We start from the raw sequence: 19,006 nt of genomic DNA, 5'->3' as shown, positions 1-19,006 counted from the left end.
CACTTACCTCTGCCCATTCGGTGGAACCCAACAGCCCAAATTCTTCCGCATCCCAGCTGGCAAAAATTATTGTTCTCCTAGGCTTCCAACCTGTTGGCATTGAAAAGGTCATCATCTCTCTGGATGGTTCAACTTATAACAAGGCTGAGGAATTTGTGGGCTTCCAGCTGGATTGGACTACAACTCCCATCAGCCTCAGCTAGCATGGCCAATGGCCAGGGAGGATAGAAGTTGTAGTCTAGCAACACCTGGAGGACCAAAGCTTTTCCCATGCCTGCTTTTTAAACACAGCCCCCAGGGCAGTTAAAAACCATGCTTCAGGAACCTCTATAAAATAAGGCTCTGTTTCTGATTGCCTTAGTTTGGGATCAGGATTTTGTTTTATTCGTTGCTTTTCATTCCATCCGCCGGCAATTATATTCCTTAAGCAAAGGACCAAGCAGCCTTACAACCTCTTTATTAAAAAAAAAGCATTTAAAATTTCAACTCGCACTCTGATCAACAAGAGCAATCAAAATTGAAAAGGCAATGCCATTACAAAAATTGAATCGAGTTATAGAAATGCCTTTGAAATATCATGATGATTATGATGATGATAAGACTAATAAGCATCTTTTGGGAAACTGTTCCACCAAAGAAATTCTCACGCCCCATGAAAGTGCACATGAAACCTAAGTGTTGGGACCCAAATCATCTCCAGATCTTAGGGCTTAGGAAGAAATACTTTGTGGGCTCAGAATGGACTTGAGGGTCTAAACCAGCTTCCCCAACCTGGTGACCTCCGTACACTAGTGGCCAAAATTATGGAAATCTTTTGGGGAAAGTGTATTTCCAAGGTTTGATGGCTCATAACACCTGACTGACTCTCTAAACACTCTTGCTCATTGGCTACATTCAAATGAAGGAAACTTACTGCATATCAACTTGTGCTTCCTTTTTCTGGTTATTTAGCTATAACTTTTAATAGAATACAGATAACTGAACAAAATTTGTTGCATTGCATTCCTCATTAAATTATCTTTCCATTGATATGCAATTTTATGGTATTACTATCAAAATAAAATGGTATTATGAGCCAACCAACCTCAGAAATGCACTTTTTCCAAAAGGTTTCCACAATTTTGGCTGCTAGTGTCTATTGTTGGACTACAGCTCCCATAATTCATGTCCCCTGGCCATTCTGGGAGGGACTGATGGTAGCTGAAGTCCAACGACTTCTAGAGGGGAAAGCTGCCTTAGGCTCATATAAGTCTGCAATCCTGTACCCATTTAACTTTATGAAAGTTGCGCCAGACTTGCCAAGACTTATTTCTAAGAACAGGATATAGCTGTAAAGTGAATCACTATTACGATGAATTGGGTCTAGAAACAGATAGCCTGGTCAGCATGCTTCATGTTTTATTTTCTATTTGCGCAGTTCATTACCTTTCTTCACCAACTTGCCAAAACTCCGAGCCACTTCTTGAAGGACGGCTGCCCCAGTGGTTGGATCGATGCCGCCAAAGACCCAAGAATCTCTGTGGCCTCCCAAAATTACATACCTATCTAGGGAGAGGGAGCAAAAACAAAACAAAAATATAAGAGAGAGACGTTACAAAGAACTGCATCTAATTCAAAATATACTTGGCAGATTTTTCTTTCGTTATTCTCATCAGACTTTCCCCCCGGAAAGGGGCTAGTGGGGTGGGAGAAGAACAGAATTTTTCAGAGGAAGAATAAGAGGAAACCCAATTCATTCCATTCAGCGATGCTGCAAAAAGTGCTCTTTCAGAACCTCAAATTCTGGTTACCTCTGAAGCTTCTGCAAAAGAAATGACGGCAAAGCACTAACAGGCTCAAAACCGGGGTTGAGCCAAAGTGATCTATGAAGGACTGGCTTTGCTAGCTGTGTTTGCAGCTCCCCACAGTGGCGTCGGCAGGGGTAAGGCTCGGGGGCAGAATCCTAGAGCCCCACTCAGCAGAATGAACTTCCAAAAGCAGCAGAAGGAGCTGGGGTCTGGCAGAAGCTCCTGCTGCAGTCCAGGAAGGAGCGACATTTATTTACTGATCTCCCCCTTTCTAACAGCAGCCCCTTCTACCATCTCTCATGCTGTTCTGCAGGGTTCCGACAAACTCTTCCAAGTAGGGTTTCCAAGGGGCTGTATAAATCAGCAGGACAGAAGGAACCCCAATATCTGCAAATAGCTTTATGGGGACTGAGCTTGCTCTACCATGTAAAAAAACAACAACTCCATCTCAAGCAGGGACAAGATGGCAAAATGGGCCTCTGGGTGGACCTTTCACTCTGTTGTTGTTGTTGTTTGGTCGTGTCCGACTCTTCGTGACCCCGTGCACCAGAGCATGCCAGGCACTCCTGTCTTCCACTGCCTCCCGCAGTTTGGTCAAACTCATGCTGGTAGCTTCGAGAACACTGTCCAACCATCTCGTCCTCTGTCGTCCCCTTCTCCTTGTGCCCTCCATCTTTCACAACATCAGGGTCTTTTCCTGGGAGTCTTCTCTTCTCATGAGGTGGCCAAGGTATTGGAGCCTCAGCTTCAGGATCTGTCCTTCCAGTGAGCACTCAGGGTGATTTCCTTCAGAATGGATAAGTTTGATCTTCTTGCAGTCCATGGGACTCTCAAGAGTCTCCTCCAGCACCATAATTCAAAAGCATCAATTCTTTGGCGATCAGCCTTCTTTATGGTCCAGCTCTCACTTCCATACATCACTACTGGGAAAACCATGGCTTTAACTATACGGACCTTTGTTGGCAAGGTGATGTCTCTGCTTTTTAAGATGCTGTCCAGGTTTGCCCTCGCCTTTCTCCCAAGGAGCAGGCGTCTTTTAATTTCCTTTCACTCTAGGAACACTCTAAAACCAATAGCCGTTAGGCCAGAAACTGCTCACCAGGTTCCACAGCTCCTTTGATGGTCCCGATAACGTTGTATATTCTCGTGATCTTATTGATTGTGTGAACGTGCATTCTGACTTTCCTGTAGAATAAAAGCACAGTATTCTGTGAGAGCATAGTAGTGTCAACCAAACTAGGACTTGCCAGATCAACAGTGAGGGGATGAATTAGCACTGAGGGTCTGCTCCTGGTACCAAAGAGCAAAGCTCATCTCCTGATTGTACAGTCGTACCTTGGTTCTTGAACAGAATGTGTTCAGGGAGTCCATTCGACTCCCGGAACCATTCAAAAACCAAAGCTTGGCTTCCGATTGGCTGCAGGAACGTCCATTTTGATCATTCGGGAGCTGATTTGTTTGGGAGCCAAGGCATTTGGCTTCCAAGGTACGACTGTACAAGAAAACAAGGCTTTGGTACTGCGAGAAGCTGCCCTGGATAAGCTGTTCCTTGGATCAAGCCTTCAGGTACTCCTGCTCTGGCTCATACAACCTCTTTCTGGGAGCAAAGGGCGAATTAATGAACTGGATCAGCGCAAGAGATTTTGCCGACTGAGGCAAAAGGCAACATGGAACCTGCCGCCACCACTCAAAGTTGACTCAACTGGCAGTAGAAACCTTGACACTGGTGACAGAATGGCATCTTCCACTGCAGGGTAGCTGAGGGAGGTGCAAAACAGGTCATGTGTCCCACAACACCTCACCACCACTCCCAGCACTCCAGCATCCACTACCTGAGATGGTCACATCTTTCTGCCTAATGATAGGGCTGGCCCTGATTGAGGGAAAGGGCCATAGCTCAGTAGCAGAGCTAGAGGGACCCAATAGTTTGCCTTGGTATAAGTCTAAGTCCACTTCCTATGTTCTTCTATTTCTCCTTAGTCTCAAGTTTTCCCCTTGTTGAACTCTGCAGGGAGAACAAGGACAAAAACAGAATGAGTTGGCTCTGCCCGTCCTTGGCTTTGGCGCCACCTACTGTTGGCCTCCATACCTTCTACCTTACCAGTTCTGATGGGCACCAGCCACCACTGGGATATGCCATTTGTGTAGGCAATATGCTATGTGAAAGACACAGAAGACCTTCCGGGAAATGGCAGCAACTCTCATATTTCATAGGCTGTTTCATAGGGTTTGGAATGGCAGCTGGATGGTAGAAGTGTTCAGACTGACCTTCTGGAGTAGGTGCCGGAAAATCCGGGCCCAATGTTATAGGACACGTTGAGATTTCCCTTCCAACTCTCATCTGGAGGTGGAGGACCTCCCATAGACCTGCAGGAGTGAAACCAAGACAGACAAGGTCATTGAATTAGCAGCCGTCATCTCCTTAATTCCCAAATGTCAAGTATGAAGGGGGCCCAAAATTTAGTGGCTTTAGGGCTTGTCATCAAATTAATATGTGATATGCTTTCTGTTTTAGGGTCAAGTCTTCTGGATATGCATGCAGAATTGTGAATTGCTGTATTGCAGGTAGCAGTCCTACTATGTCAAAATGATTGTGTTTCACTGTCCCTTTCAGAGGAAGCATCCAGTTTAACTTATTTTCTTTACTTATAATGTTTTCAATCCAATCCTTCCTCCACGGAGCTCAGGAGAGCATATAAAGCATGCCCACCTCACAATGTTGTCCTCACAGATACACTGAAATTTAGTTAGGCTAAAAATAAACTAGGCTGACCCATCCAATGACCTTCATGGCTAAATGGAGATTTGAGCCTAAATCTTAGTTTAAGCAGTGTGTGATTAGGAGCCAAGCTCATATTTCCAAGATAAATACAGTGTCATGCCAGTTCTTTTCCCATATCAATAAAAACAGGGGGTAAAACAACGATATTTTAATATTGCTAGAATAACAATATGAGCTTAGCCTGCTTTCTGCAAACACCAAAGACGACTGAAATCCACATACCTTAATAAAATTTCAGCATCGTGGTAGCCAATGGGATGAACTGGGATTCTGGGAATCCCTACTCCATCGTCAACTCCATATCTGAAGGTATATTCTGAGGAACCAAGAGGATAACCGCTGTGTAAGCTTTGTGCAAGCAAATCTGGTTGAATGCTGAACAGTCAGGAAACATTGAAACTCACCCCATGAAGCAAATAGTTAAACTTACATCCCAAGTGTAAGACTGTGCTGGGTACATCACTAACCTTTGGCTGGATACCCCGGGGTAAGGGGATCTCCTGCACCGTTGAGGTTTAAGACATTCCCACGCTGCACTCCTCCTCCAGGGAGATTCCACCCATGCGGATAGGGCTCGATTCCAGGGGCGCAGTAATCCGCAGAGTCTGAGTAAAGGATAATCCCTTTAGCTCCAGCTAACATGGCATTTTTAACCTACAGAGCAGCCAAACATTAAGAAGTGGTTTTCAAAAGGTGCGTCGCCATAGCCCGAGAAATCAGTGGCATTTGTTCCTTGTCTTGTTGCCACTGGAATAAGGCTGGCCTTTGGCTTGGAATCAACTTGATCCCCTTCCCCTCTATCCTTTTTCCTTTCTCCTTCTGTGATGGAACTCCTATTTGGGGACTTCCTTGGCTTTTTTTCTGGCCCACGTAAGACCAGTCTGGATAATTGGCCTTGGTGAAGATTTGACGTTTTCACCCCCCCAAAGTTTTTGATTTGAGTTTCTACACGGGTGGCGCTGTGGGTTAAACCACAGAGCCTAGGACTTGCCGATCAGAAGGTTGGCGGTTCGAATCCCCATGACGGGGTGAGCTCCCATTGCTCGGTCCCTGCTCCTGCCCACCTAGCAGTTCGAAAGCACGTCAAAGTGCAAGTAGATAAATAGGTACCACTCCGGTGGTTTTGTGCGCTGCTATGGTTTGCCAGAAGCAGCTTAGTCATGCTGGCCACATGACCCGGAAGCTGTACGCCGGCTCCCTCAGCCAATAAAGCGAGATGAGCGCTGCAAACCCAGAGTCGGCCACGTCTAGACCTAATGGTCAGGGGTCCCTTTACGTTTACTGAAATGAGGCTGCATTTTAATGTTGTATTTTAATCTTGTTTTTAAGTTGTATTTTATCAATTGTTTTATACCTGGTGTTGGCTTCCCTGAGCCAGGTAGGGCAGGGTATAAATAAAAATTATTATTATTATTATTATTATTATTATTATTATTTGACTGGAGAAACTGTGGCCATTTTAGATGTGCTTGAACCCCCAGCTACTATCGAGGCGGACTTTGGTAATATGGTGCCTGGAGCAAGGACAAAATTTGTGCCTCCTGCTGCAGTGGGACCTGCAGGAGGAGAAGTTCAAAGTGGTCTACTCTGAGGTGGCGTTGGAGCAGCAGGGAGGAGGAGGAGGCAGAGAAGAGCTGCCCACCCTGCTGAAATTGGGGGAGCCCCTCTGGCTGCACCCTGCGGCTCCTCTCCAGTGGGGGCCAAGTTTTTGCCTCCCCTGACACCCCCTCGCCTCTGGGGAAGAGAAGGATCTGCCCGGATAGGGATCTGGGGTTAGCTAGGCAGCACAACTCAGTTTCATTCCAAGTCAAATTCCTAGAAGGGACAGTGAGAGTGTTCCTGGTGTGGTAATATTAATAGGTGGAAAGAGTCTATCCTGAAACTAGGGACTCAGCTACATTAGCTGAGAAACAACATTTGGGATGCGTTATAAACATGCAACACCATATGGCACCAGTGAGCTAAAAAATAATAAAAAATTAAGCAATTTCCATAACGTTTTTCCTTTTGTTATAACAATTTAATTTCTGACTTACTTATAACAGTTTTTCCCCTGTGTGCAGATCCACCCTATGTTTAAATAAGCTGAATAAGCTTTTGAAGTTCTCTGTAAAGAGCATTTGCCTGAAGCTAAGGATTGCGCCTCACATGAATAAACCATAAAGCTTGAAACCCTCATTGAGTGTAAATAAATTAAAAATATATAGTTTTGTTTCAGAAGTGCCTCCTCTTTAATGTTACCCTCTGGCACAGCTGTCAACTTTCCCCCTTTTTTAAGTGAAATTCCCTTATTCCGAATAGGATTCCTCGCAAGAAAAGGGAAAAGTTGACAGCTATGCCCTCTGGATGGGATATAAGTGGACACAAGGCATTCTTCACATGAACAAAATACCCAGCTGCTCTTTAATAAAGGAACCTTACAACAAACAGTTAAAACAGACATCTCCATTAGAGGTAAGAGGGAGAGTTGACTCTTTTAAACACCCAGAACACTGGCTACCCATCTGCCACCTTTAGTGTGAGAGTCTGTCATACAACTAGATGATGAAATGGAACACACCACTGCAGACTATAGGGGAACATAACATATTCAAATACTCCCTGGCATTAACAATGAAACAAAGCTTTTCAGGTAAAAACAAGCCACAGTAATATTAGGGATAATGCTTCCGGCATAATTTGCTTTACGCTATACAGGTTTCTACTTGTGGGGAGGTGTTTTTATAGCAGGGAGAACTCAAAAATGGGATCTCTACCTGCAAGCTGAAGTGGTGTGATCCACCCTAACCGCCCCCCCCTCACCTGGGGAGTTTGCTCCCTCATTCCCACCTGATGTATTTCCACACAGAAACCTGAAAAGCAGCCTCTGAAAAGATTTATTATTAGGGAATGGAATGGGGGGAAGAAGGAAAGAAAATGCAGCAGCAGCAGAGATATCATCAACTTACTTTGTTTCCACGGAATATTTTCCCATATCGAGCAATGACAATCTTTCCTGTACAGTTGATTCCCATCTCACGCTCTAGTTTGAAAAAGTCTTCAGTGCGGCCGTAATTCACATACACCAGATCTGCCTTTTTGTGGGGTGGGGAAAAAATATTACATTTGATGTCACTGTCCATGGTTACATTGAGAATCTCTTATACAGTGGAACATCGGTTCTTGAACGTCTCTGTTGACAAACGTTTCGGAAACCGAACGCCCAAAACCTGGAAGTAAATGCTTCCATTTTTGAACGTGCCTCGGAAGTCGAACGGCTTCCGCTGCATGTTTTTCAATTTTCTCAGCCCTTGTGCCTCAGTTTTTGAACGTTTCGAAAGTCAAACGGTCTTCTGGAATGGATTACGTTTGAAAACCGAGGTTCCACTGTACTTGTGTAGAGTAATAGTCTTTAAAACACCTACATCAAGAACATCATGAACACCTACATGACTCATGAACTTGGGGAGCCTTGCAACAGTCAACTCCCATCTAGACTACTATGATACATTATACAGGGGGCTGCCCTTGGAGATGGGCCGGAAAATGAATAAGCTACAAAATGTTGTATTGTGTTCTTAGCTCCTGGCAGAATATTCCTTGTTCAGGATTCCAGCCATGCCTTCTTCCAGAACACTCCATTGTGTCCCACAACCAATTTTCCATTTTTCTTTACCATTTGAAAGTCAAGAAAAAATTGTTCTTTTTGCCTGCTTTGGTGATGGGGGTTCCTTCTTCCACAGTAAGTTTGAACGTATTGATATCTCCCTCTTGTTTCTCAGTTTTGACTCCACAGCTGTTGACACTGACTATTTGAGTTCAATATTATAGAGCATGGGTAGGCAAACCAAGGCCTGGGGGCCAGATTCCCCCCGCCCCCCAAAAAAAATATAGTCCGGCCCCCCGCAAGGTCTGAGGGACAGTGGACTGGCCCCCTGCTGAAAAAGTTTGCTGACCCCTGTTATAGAGGAAGAGATACCAATGTTGCTCACAGGGTACTGACTAGAGATCTTGGGATATCCTCCGGAAAAACAGAAGCAGATATTACTGTCTTTCATTCGTTCATCTCATGTCCAGAATGGAAATCATATCAACAAATAAGTTTGGTATTTACTGCTGTTGCTTTCATTCCACAAACAATACATAACTGATTGATGTTTTGTTTTATTGGCTATTGTATAAACGTGGAATATACAGAAAACTTTTAAGAAAAAAATTACCCTACAAAAAAATAAAATAAATCAAATTGCAGCCTGCAGTAAAACCCTTACAATCTTGAAGTTAGGATGCAGTTGAAGTTAACACCTGCTTTCTGCCACAGTATTAGCTGTAGCAATTTGAACCTTATCACAACGAAGTCACAGAATGCCTGGATGGATTTGTTTTAGGAAGCTGAAGCAAGGAGGCTGAGATAAGTGTTATTTTCAAGGTCCCGTCTATATGGAGGAAAGGAGAAGGAAGATAGAAGAACAGCACATTTGGGTTGCTCTAAAACCAGTGATGCACAAGCTGGAAAGACTGTATGTCCACACATGTCAGGAAGACATATGGGAGATGTAAAGACATGTGCAAGGGGCACTCTCTTATCAGCTCTGCACCCCATAATAAGAGTGTCCAGAGCCAGGCACCAAGACAAGTTTATGAAACTTGTGGTTTATGATCAGCAGGACTGAGGTAAGAAAAGCACCATAATTGCTGAGGGCCCCTGAGGTTTTGTACTCCAAAGAACTCTATGGACTTACTAGGGCTTGGCGCCCCTGCTCATATCGCTCGCCAACCCCAAACCCTCCCTTTACACTTCACCCATGCTCAAAGGCACAGCATGGAGATATTCAATATCAATACCATTACAGTGGTACCTCGAGTTAACAACTTAATTCGTTCCGGAGATCCGTTTTTAACCTGAAACTGTTCTTAACCTGAGGTACCACTTTAGCTAATGGCACCTCCTGCCACCGCCACATCACCAGAGCACGATTTCTGTTCTCATCCTGAAGCAAAGTTCTTAACCCAAGATACTATTTCTGGGTTAGCAGAGTGTAACCTGGAGCGTCTGTAACCTGAAGCATCTGTAACCCGAGGTACCACAGTATTGTCTTCTTGCCTAGCTTGCAAACTTTTCACTCTCCTTCCCACACTGACTTCTGAGGGCTGGATTTGTGTTTTCCCACTCCTTACCGTTGGCGTGCCTTGCGCCGAAAAAGCGTTATATGGCGGCAGCACCCCTGAGACGTTTTCATATCCCGGAGGAGGAAGCTCAAAGAGTGACGTGTTGAAAATCTGTTCGCAAGAAGAGACACTATTAGAAAGCTGGAGTAGCATGTCACAGAAAAGGTTTGTACCCTTTGAGAATTGGAATTTGATATTTTGAATGCCAAATAGCCTCTCTTGTTGTTGTTGTTCCTGGAAAGAGCTGTGCTACCAGCTAGGTGCCCATGGTTTTGAGGACCTCGCTGGTGTCCACAAACTCTCCAAGTCCTCCAACGACCTTGCTCACTGGTCGAGGTGGAGAGCATGGCTACCCCCCTTGAAAAACACACAGAATGAAAGGAGGAAATTGGGAGAGTACTGCCTTTTCCAACTCCTCTCCTAACTCTGTGTTCTTCTCAGGGCTCAGGGCGGTACCTGAGCAGCTCAAACAGGGGTCACCAAACATTTTGGCCCATGATGTGTGGCATAATTTGTTGGTCACACTGTTTAAAAAAAATATTGAAGACTTGACGACCTGTGCCTTCGGTTATTAGGCAACATCCAGCAATGTGCTTCCGCTAATGCAGTCAATTTTGGCTGTCCAAAAGAATTTCCCTTCCCTTTCTTTCCTGCAACGCCCCCCCCCCCCCAAAAAAAAAATCTGTTCAGGGAGAGGAGAGGGAAGGAAGGTTTGTTGGTTTGTACACCACCTTTTTCACTCGCTAGTTCAAGGTGGTGGTATGGTTCTCTCTCTCCTCATTGAATCCACCCAACAACCCCCCGAGGTAGTATAAATGGCCTCTGTCCAGTATACCTGAAGGAGCATCTCCACCTCCATCGCTCAGACACTGAGGTCCAGCGCCGAGGGCCTTCTGGCGGTTCCCTCACTGCGAGAAGCCAAGTTACAGGGAACCAGGCAGAGGGCCTTCTCGGTAGTGGCACCCGCCCTGTGGAACGCCCTCCCACCAGATGTCAAAAAGGAAAAACAACTATCCAACTTTTAGAAGACACCTGAAGGCAGCCCTGTTTAGGGAAGCTTTTAATGTTTGATGCATTACTGTATTTTAATATTTTGTTGGAAGCCTCCCAGAGTGGCTGGGGAAGCCCAGCCAGATGGGCGGGGTATAAATAAATAATAATAATTATTGTTGTTGTTGCTGCTGCTGAGGTAGGTTATAGTAAGAGGATGTGCCTGACCTAAGGTAACTCAGGGAGCTCCCTGACTAAGCAGGGACTTGATCCCTGGTCTCCCACATCCTAGTCTGACACTAACTATTACACTGGTCCAGTTCTTCACAACACTAATTCCAGTGTTGTGCCTTGACCTAGCAGAAGCATTCCAGTGTTTTTCTGGCTCTGGCAAACACACTAGATCTGTGATTTTTCACAGGTTCTCTTTATGGGCTTCCCATAAGACATCTGGCTGACTGCTGTGAAAACAGAGTGCTGGACAAGATGGGCCTTGGGCCTGATCCTGCACTGCTCTTCTTACTTTGCAGTGCCCCACAAAGGTTCCATTTGATAGTGGGGTATTTGTTTGTTTTTTTGGAGAGGACATCATATGAAATCATGCAAACTAATGTGAATCCATCTTCATTCTACCGGATCCATTTTTTACCCAGTAAAGTAAAGACACTCTCTGTGTTTGCACACACATGTGTGTGGTTCCTCTCTTTCTGTGTGTCTTCCAGGGCAGGGGAGAGAAGCAACCTGAAGAGGCGGTACTCTTGGCACCCTCTCAAAAATCCCCATGGACACCGCCCCCAAGAAAGATTGGCAGTGCCTGGAATACAAAAGCCACCCGCTTTCAAATTTGATTCCGAGATCTGACACAGTTTAGCCCTCCTGAATGCGATCCTTTCTTTTCTTTCAGCTCGCATGCAGCAGAGGGAACATTCTGCCCTCTTTACCTCGTTTCCATGATCATCGGTAATGGCAACATAGTTGGGGGTGCTTTGATTTGGGTAGGAAAGTAGGACATCGTAATGAACCAGCTCGGCTGTATCCAAGCCAAATTCCTTCCACTGGGCTTGTATTCGTCTTGCCAGGTGAAGATTTTGTTCTGTTCCTGCCACATGAGGGAGCTTCGTGAAAGAGCTGAAATGAACCACAGAGGTTGGGTTTTTTGTTATTAAAAAAAGGAGAGAGGATAAACACTGGGATCTCCTGTTCCCCAAAGGGCAAAGCAGGCAAACCTTTTCCAAAATGGTTTAGAACAGCCAAGGTAGATGATTCCAAAATAATTCTATTCCATATCATCTCTCCCCCTCCAACAAAGGATGCATCTTTGTGTTAAAAAAATGGGTGTGGGGGTTTAAGACAGTCCAGGTCAGTTTTATTCTCAAGCGTAGTTCCCCAGCTGTTGTGAGGCTACAACTCCCATCATTCCCGACCACTGGTCCTGCTAGCTAGGGATGATGGGAATTGTGGTCCAACAACAGCTGGGGAGGGACTGGTCCAGGGGCTTGAATGTGGTCCTCTGAATCTGGCCCTCAAAACTCTCCTCAGGGGCCACTGTTCTCACTGGCCCTTACTTTGGGCCTTGGGTTTATTTGCCTGGCTGAGCTCTGGCCTGAACTCTGCTGGGATAGCTCAGTCAGTAGAGCACAAGACTCCTAATCTCAGGGTTGTGGGTTCAAGCCCCACATTGGACAGAAGATTCCTGCATTGCACGGGGTTGGACTAGATGACCCTCATGGCCCCTTCCAAACTCTACAATTCTATGATTCTAGGATGTTTCTTGTTTTCCTGGATGAAAGATAGAATGGGGTGTTTGAGCGTGACTAGCCTGCTGCGTAAAGGCACTATTTGCATGCATTGCTCTGCCCACTTTGCCTCTGATCCTTTCTGCCCTAGGTATCTGCCCCTCAGAAGGTTTCCCAGACAGTAATACAGCCCTTGGTCTGAAAGCAGTTGCCTACCCCTTATTTAAGAAAATTCATCAGTCCATCTAGCGAACTATTGTACTACTCTGAACCTAAAATCCTGCTGCATCAGACCAGAAGCCTATCTAGTCCAGCCAAACCATCTGTGAAGTATCTCCCTCCCTCTATGATTCTTCATTCTACAGCTTGCCTGGGCCGCTTGCTGCTGGCTATGAAAACTGCAGCGTGACGACAGCCTTACTTTTCTTTATATATAGTAAGATAATGCTTACAGTTCCACAAGTCTGTACGGCCGTGTCCAAAAGCAAACAAATTAAGTAGTCATCATTTGGCAAGGGTCCTGAAATGCATCCTTTTTCAGGGTATTTTCCAAGAGTGGATTCTCAAGTGGGTTAAAGTTTAAACGAGTGCTATGTCTATATGTGAAATTGCAGGGTTGTGGTCAGTAGGGTATGCGGAATATATGTGGGGGTGGTGAAGGATAAAAGAAAACCAGGTTAGATAGGATGGAGGCACATGACTGCCTCCTCTACAAAGGCAGACATTGTGGTTCAATGATTAATCAACGTCTGCAACTCTGATGGTTAGTCAGCTGAGTGTTCTTCATGTGATGCTCTGCATCTGAGAAGGTTTCCAATCTGTACCTCCTTTATCTCTCCCCAGATGTTCAACTTTTGAGCAGCAAGAGCAGGGAGAAAGAATGCTAAGCACCACCCCTGTCACCCTCTAGGACAGAGGTGGGGGAACCCTCAGGCCTGGGGGTCAAATGTGGCCCTCCAAGCTTCTCTCTCTGAGCCTTGGAAATCTCCCTAGGCCACCCACCCCCTGCCTTGTACCCGGAGCATTTCTGCCTGACCTTTGATGGCACCTTTTGCTCATGTGAATGCAATATCATCATCATCATCATCATCATCATCAATTTATTTATACCCCACCCTCCCCGGCCAGAGCCAGGCTCAGGGCGGCTAACACCAATAAAATCACAGTAAAAACATAATAGGGGGGAAAGGGGGGGGCAAATTAAAATGCAGGTTAAAATGCAATTTAAAATGCAGCCTCATTTTAAAGCAGCTGATAAATCAAGACCATGAGAGGAGGGAAACATAAGGGTCAGACTGAGTCCAAACCAAAGGCCAGGAGGAACAGCTCTGTCTTGCAGGCCCTGTGGAAAGATGTCAAGTCCCGCAGGGCCCTAGTCTCTTGTGACAGAGCGTTCCACCACATAGAGAAGGGTGTGTGAGCATGTGCAGAAGCTAGCCTCCTGCACAAAAGTAAAATTCACATTTATTGCTCTACCCACTTTTGCTTGGGGCCCCACCCACCACGGACGTGTGAATACTTGGAAGACTGCCCAGAAGGAAATATGGCCCTCAGCCACACACTCTAATTTCTGTTGTAGACTGCCTCTTTCTGTGATGTTATGTGTGATGCTTTTTGGGTGTGTTTTTTTGGCTAAGGGGCCGGGCGATTTCTAAAGTCTTTAAAAGTTCTTGCACACCTTTGTTCTGGGTCCTCACCTCCTTGCAATGGGGGTGGAGTGGGGAGCGAACTCTGTTGCAAGAGAGAAATAAATATCTGCCTTGCTTTCACTGGATTTTGCCTCCATCCATTCTTCTCTGACTGATAATGGATTTAGAGGACACAAAGTCCCTTGATGGGGAGTTGGGTTGCATATGCCAACCCCATTTCTTCCCAGAACAGACTGAAGCATGGGCCTGATCCTGTTCTGGCTGCCACTGCCTTTCACCTGGCAGTCTGTTGATATCATCTGGAGAGAAGCTTCTAGAGCTTGCTCTGCATTTTCACAACTTTTAAAACAGTCACCAAAGAAAGCAGCAAAACTCACCGCAGAAATTCCCGGATGTTTTCCGCCTTCAGTTCTGCAAAAAGTTGCCTTCTTGCATTTCGAAAGACGTGTGTCGTGCCAGCTGGCTTGTTCGCCGATTTCACGCACCATCCTGCAATGCCGTCGCAATGACAACCGTCAGTTCTGTCCCCCTTGTCCTTCCAAGCGCTACTATTATGGGATTGCACCAGCCAAGCTATCAAGGTTCCTTTCACTTGCCCATCATCCAATGTGAGGGGATTATTTGCAGGGAAGATGTGTGCTTTAAATGTGCCATGTGGATGTGACCAGAGAAATCAGTAGGCTTCTCATACTATGGAACAAAACACTATCCTTGGCAAATTCTGCATCTGTTAAAGGAGGGGTGATGAATCTTTGCTCCATGGGCCATATGTAACCGCAGTGGCCTCCTCTTCTGACTTCAGGCTGAGAGAGAGAGGGAGAGACAGAGACTGGCCCAAGGTCATGCAAGGGAGTGGGGCACAGTGGTTAGAGCAGTGTCTCTCTCTCTCTCTCTCTCCCTCCCTCTCCATGTGTCCTAATCCCCCAGTTTCATGTGTGTGTGTGTTCTCTTTTTCCCGAGGAGCTCAAGGGGGCCTACCCAGATGTCGTTCCCCCCTTAATTTCACCCTCAAAACAACCCCATGAGGTCAGCTAGGCTGAGTTACTGGCCCAAGGTCATGCAATAATAATAATAATAATAATAATAATAATAATAATAATAATAATAATAATTTATTATTTATACCCCGCCCATCTGGCTGAGTTTCCCCAGCCACTCTGGGCAGCTCCCAATCGAGTGTTAAAAACAATACAGCATTAAATATTAAAAACTCCCCTAAACAGTCTTTTAAAAATAAGATAGCTGCTTATTTCCTTGACATCTGATGGGAGGCAGTGTAATGTAATGGTTAGAGCAGCCTCCCTCTCTCCCTCCCCCCCCCCCATGTATCCTCACACCTCAGGTATATACTGCATAGATATATTTAGGTCTTATTACACGGTGATTCATAATGAAGTATATAGCTTCCATTATAAATCACCCTGTGTTTTCTCAAAGGAGCTCAAGGTGGCCAACATAGATCTCCCCCCACCCTCCTCTCAATTTCATCCTCACAACAACCCTGTGAGGAGTGGCACAGAAGTAAATCTGCTAACACGTTTGCAAAGCTAAGCAGGGTCCGGGATGGTTTCAAACTGGATGGGGAACCATGTGTTGCGATTCCTGCACCGCAGGACATTGGGCTAGATGGCCCTTGGGTTCTTTTCTAACTCTCCAATTCTACGATTTCCCTGGTGCGGCAGTTAGGCTTGGAATTGGCCTCCGATTAGAGCCAATACAATTAGAAGATTGTATTCTGTCCAGCGGCTATATGGGACATCTTTGGGGAAGGCTCGCAGCTGGGGATGGAAGGGTTAACTCCTCCCCATGTACTCTAGCGAGCAAACGGACAGCTATAGGAGCCACTTCAAAAGTTGGCAACACCAGGCTAAACGAAACAAGCTGCCAAGACGCAGGGAAGAATCTTGTATATATACTCAGGCAAGTTTGGAGCTAAACCAGTAAGCAGCCCTCATTTCTGTTTCATTCTGTTTATTAAAAATAAAATTAGAAAGCCCTTGAGCTGAGCAAGAGCTATCTGAGTCACTGCTCCCTTGGGCTGCCTAATAAAGAGATGAGCAGAGCTCCGGCTGGTTCGGTGGCATTGCTCAGATGCCTTCCCTCGCTCAGGGATCGCAAAGGAGAGTTGTCAGCAAGAGGAGCTGCAGGAGGAAAATGAATCCACTCTAGAGTGAGGGGTGGGAAATATTTTTCAGTCTGAGAGCCACATTCTCTTTGGGGCAACTTTCTGGGGGCCACATGCCAGGGGTGGGCGGAGCCAGTGACTGGGAGTGGCTGCCAAGACCATATAAGACTGGGAACCAATGTAGGTCCTGAAAGACCCACATTGGTTCCCAGTACATTTCCGAGAACAATTCAAAATGTTGGTGCTGACCTTTAAATCTCTAAACAGCCTCGGTCCAGTGTACCTGAAGGAGCGTCTCCACCCCCATCATTCAGTCCAGACACTGAGGTCCAGCTCCGAGGGCCTCCCAGCGGTTCCCTCCCTGCGAGAAGTGAGGTTACAGGGAACCAGGCATAGGGCCTTCTTGGTAGTGGTGCCGGCCTTATGGAACACCCTCCCATCAGATGTCAAGGAAATAAACAACTATCTGACTTTTAGAAGACATCTGAAGGCAGCCCTGTTTAGGGAAGTTTTTAGTGTTTGATGTTTTATTGTGTTTTTAATATTCTGTTGGAAGCTGCCCGGAATGGTTGGGGAGTAAGTAATAAGTTGTTGTTGTTATTATTATTATTATTATTATTATTGGTGGGGCAATGAATGCGCATTTTACCACTGTGCAGTAGGCTAGTTTGAAACCCACCAGCTACCATTACCTGGTTTAGCTGGCCAGGGGAAGCTGTCCCCCAGGTTGTGACTACAGTGGTACCTGGGGTTACAGACGCTTCAGGTTACAGACTCCGCTAACCCAGAAATAGTATCTTGGGTTAAGAACTTTGCTTCAGGATGAGAACAGAAATCGTGCTCCGGTGGCGCAGCAGTAGCGGGAGGCCCCATCAGCTAAAGTGGTCTTCAGGTTAAGAACAGTTTCAGGTTAAGAACGGACCCCCGGAATGAATTAAGTTCTTAACCCGAGTTACCACTGTACTGTCACCACAGGTGAGAGCTGAATGCAGGGTGGGACACAAAGGTAGATAAACTACCACAGAAGGAGCATGATGTGTCCCCACCAGAAATACAACCCCTCCACTAACACCCCATACATTACTTTCACATTACTGCACTGGTTTCAAAATGTGATAAGCAATGCTGGGACTGCTCCCTCTGCTGAGTGGAGCCTGGGGCATCTGCCACAAAGTCCTGTTCAGAGAGCACCACTGCTAGAAAGCTACAGGCCTGCCTCCTTTAGAAAAACCCTCAGCAGCTTAAAGCAAAAACAGAAGTTTTGGGTGATGGGGTGGATTGGGGGGTGAGGAACCAGCATGACATGATGTCTTTGCTAAGGAAATAAAAGCCCCCACTGTCAGCTTATCGAACACAACACAAGAGCTTTCCAAATTACTCCTTTTGTGTATTTGTGAGCAGACGGAAGGGGAAAAAACAACAATTGCAACAATCTTGCCTTGACAGACTTGCTTCCTTTACCGGGAAGGGTTATGTAAGTGTTCAGTCTCAGCAAAAGGCCTGCCTGTCTTAAGAGCTGGGCTGTTTCAAAGCTTCACCTCTATCCTCCCCCATAAAGAGGACTGTTTAAAAAAAGCATAAAGATGCCTTGAGCCAAACAGTCTCACTGCTACAGAACACAGGGAGCCCGGCTTATCATTTTGGCCAATATAGTCTGCTCTGGCTGGTAGCAGTTCCCCAAGGTCTCAGGTCTTTCTCATTAGTCCTTCTAACAGTGAACTCAGGTGCTGACAGGACTGGAGCCAAAACAGAGTTATCCACAGTATTCAAGGCATCTCCTGAAGCTTGCGGAAGTACAAAACCTCAAGGGTCGCACACAAAATAGGAGACTACTCTGCATGCTCAATATCCACAGAATATTGACTATCAGTTGGAAAACAAACAAACAGAAAACCAGGATTTGGGAGGATTGGGATAACCTGTTTGGAATGAATGGCTGCTCTCAACAGGAGCACTCCTCTTCAGAGGGAAGATGCGCTGCAACACTCTGTTGCAGGTCACACTCGTCACCTGTCAACATTTTTTTTTTAAAAGCCATGAGGCTCTACATGAGGCTTGCTTTCTGACGCCCTATAAATACGTTAGAAACAGGAAATTTGAGAATGTGGTGCCAGAAACATTGATTACTCTGTTATTATCTAGGCCCTAGATGATATAATGAGTGTCCTTCCTTTGTAATTGGTTGTGCCGCTTTGGAAGAATAAAGGGCATCTGATTATCCAAGCATCACCATAGCTTGGATGGGTGATGCAATACGCATGGAAGGTTTAAGGGATGGGCTTTCTCAATAACATCGCCCGCTGAAGGGTCCAGCAGGTTTGCCAAAAACCCTGTGCCTTGGTGGGGAGAGGTTCCGAATCCAAAGGGTGCCTGTGACAAGGTCAGGACATAACAGGAATACAAAAAGTCTTGGTCCAGTATACTTGAAGGAGAGTCTCCACCTCCATCGTTCTGCCCGGACACTGAGGTCCAGTGCCAAGGGCCTTCTGGCAGTTCCCTCGCTGCGAGAAGTCAAGTTACAGGGAACCAGGCAGAGGGCCTTCTCGGTAGTTGTGCCCGCCCTGTGGAACGCCCTCCCACCAGATGTCAAAGAGAAAAATAAGTACCAAACTTTTAGAAGATATCTGAAGGCAGACCTGTTTAGGGAAGCTTTTGATGTTTAATAGGTTATTGTATTTTAGTGTTTTGTTGGAAGCTGCCCAGAGTGGCTGGGGAAACCCAGCCCGATGGGCGGGTAGAAATAATAAATTATTTATTATTATTTATTATTATTATTATTATTATTATTG

The 19,006-nt window shown here is 45.8% G+C and overlaps 1 protein-coding gene and 1 long non-coding RNA gene across 2 annotated transcripts in view; both read right to left on the bottom strand.

Moving 5' to 3' along the window:
• LOC310675898 overlaps nucleotides 1–19,006 on the bottom strand; it is a 195,121-nt gene that overhangs the window by 70,328 nt on the left and 105,787 nt on the right. The window lies entirely within an intron of this gene.
• NAALAD2 (N-acetylated alpha-linked acidic dipeptidase 2) overlaps nucleotides 1–19,006 on the bottom strand; it is a 33,905-nt gene that overhangs the window by 14,019 nt on the left and 880 nt on the right. The window contains exons 2-11 of the mRNA XM_083436402.1: nucleotides 14,470–14,581; nucleotides 11,649–11,835; nucleotides 9,727–9,828; nucleotides 7,518–7,643; nucleotides 5,037–5,223; nucleotides 4,792–4,885; nucleotides 4,056–4,154; nucleotides 2,887–2,972; nucleotides 1,426–1,545; nucleotides 8–90 (exon numbers count right to left, since the gene is read on the bottom strand). Coding sequence (XP_083292528.1) covers nucleotides 8–90; nucleotides 1,426–1,545; nucleotides 2,887–2,972; nucleotides 4,056–4,154; nucleotides 4,792–4,885; nucleotides 5,037–5,223; nucleotides 7,518–7,643; nucleotides 9,727–9,828; nucleotides 11,649–11,835; nucleotides 14,470–14,581 — 1,196 coding nt within the window. The remainder of the gene's footprint in view (nucleotides 1–7; nucleotides 91–1,425; nucleotides 1,546–2,886; nucleotides 2,973–4,055; nucleotides 4,155–4,791; nucleotides 4,886–5,036; nucleotides 5,224–7,517; nucleotides 7,644–9,726; nucleotides 9,829–11,648; nucleotides 11,836–14,469; nucleotides 14,582–19,006) is intronic.

This window comes from Podarcis tiliguerta (assembly GCF_965153285.1).
Source record: "Podarcis tiliguerta genome assembly, chromosome: 4".
NCBI lineage: Eukaryota > Metazoa > Chordata > Lepidosauria > Squamata > Lacertidae > Podarcis > Podarcis tiliguerta.
Note: the sequence above shows the minus strand (reverse complement) of the source record. Positions and strands in the feature narration are given on the sequence as shown.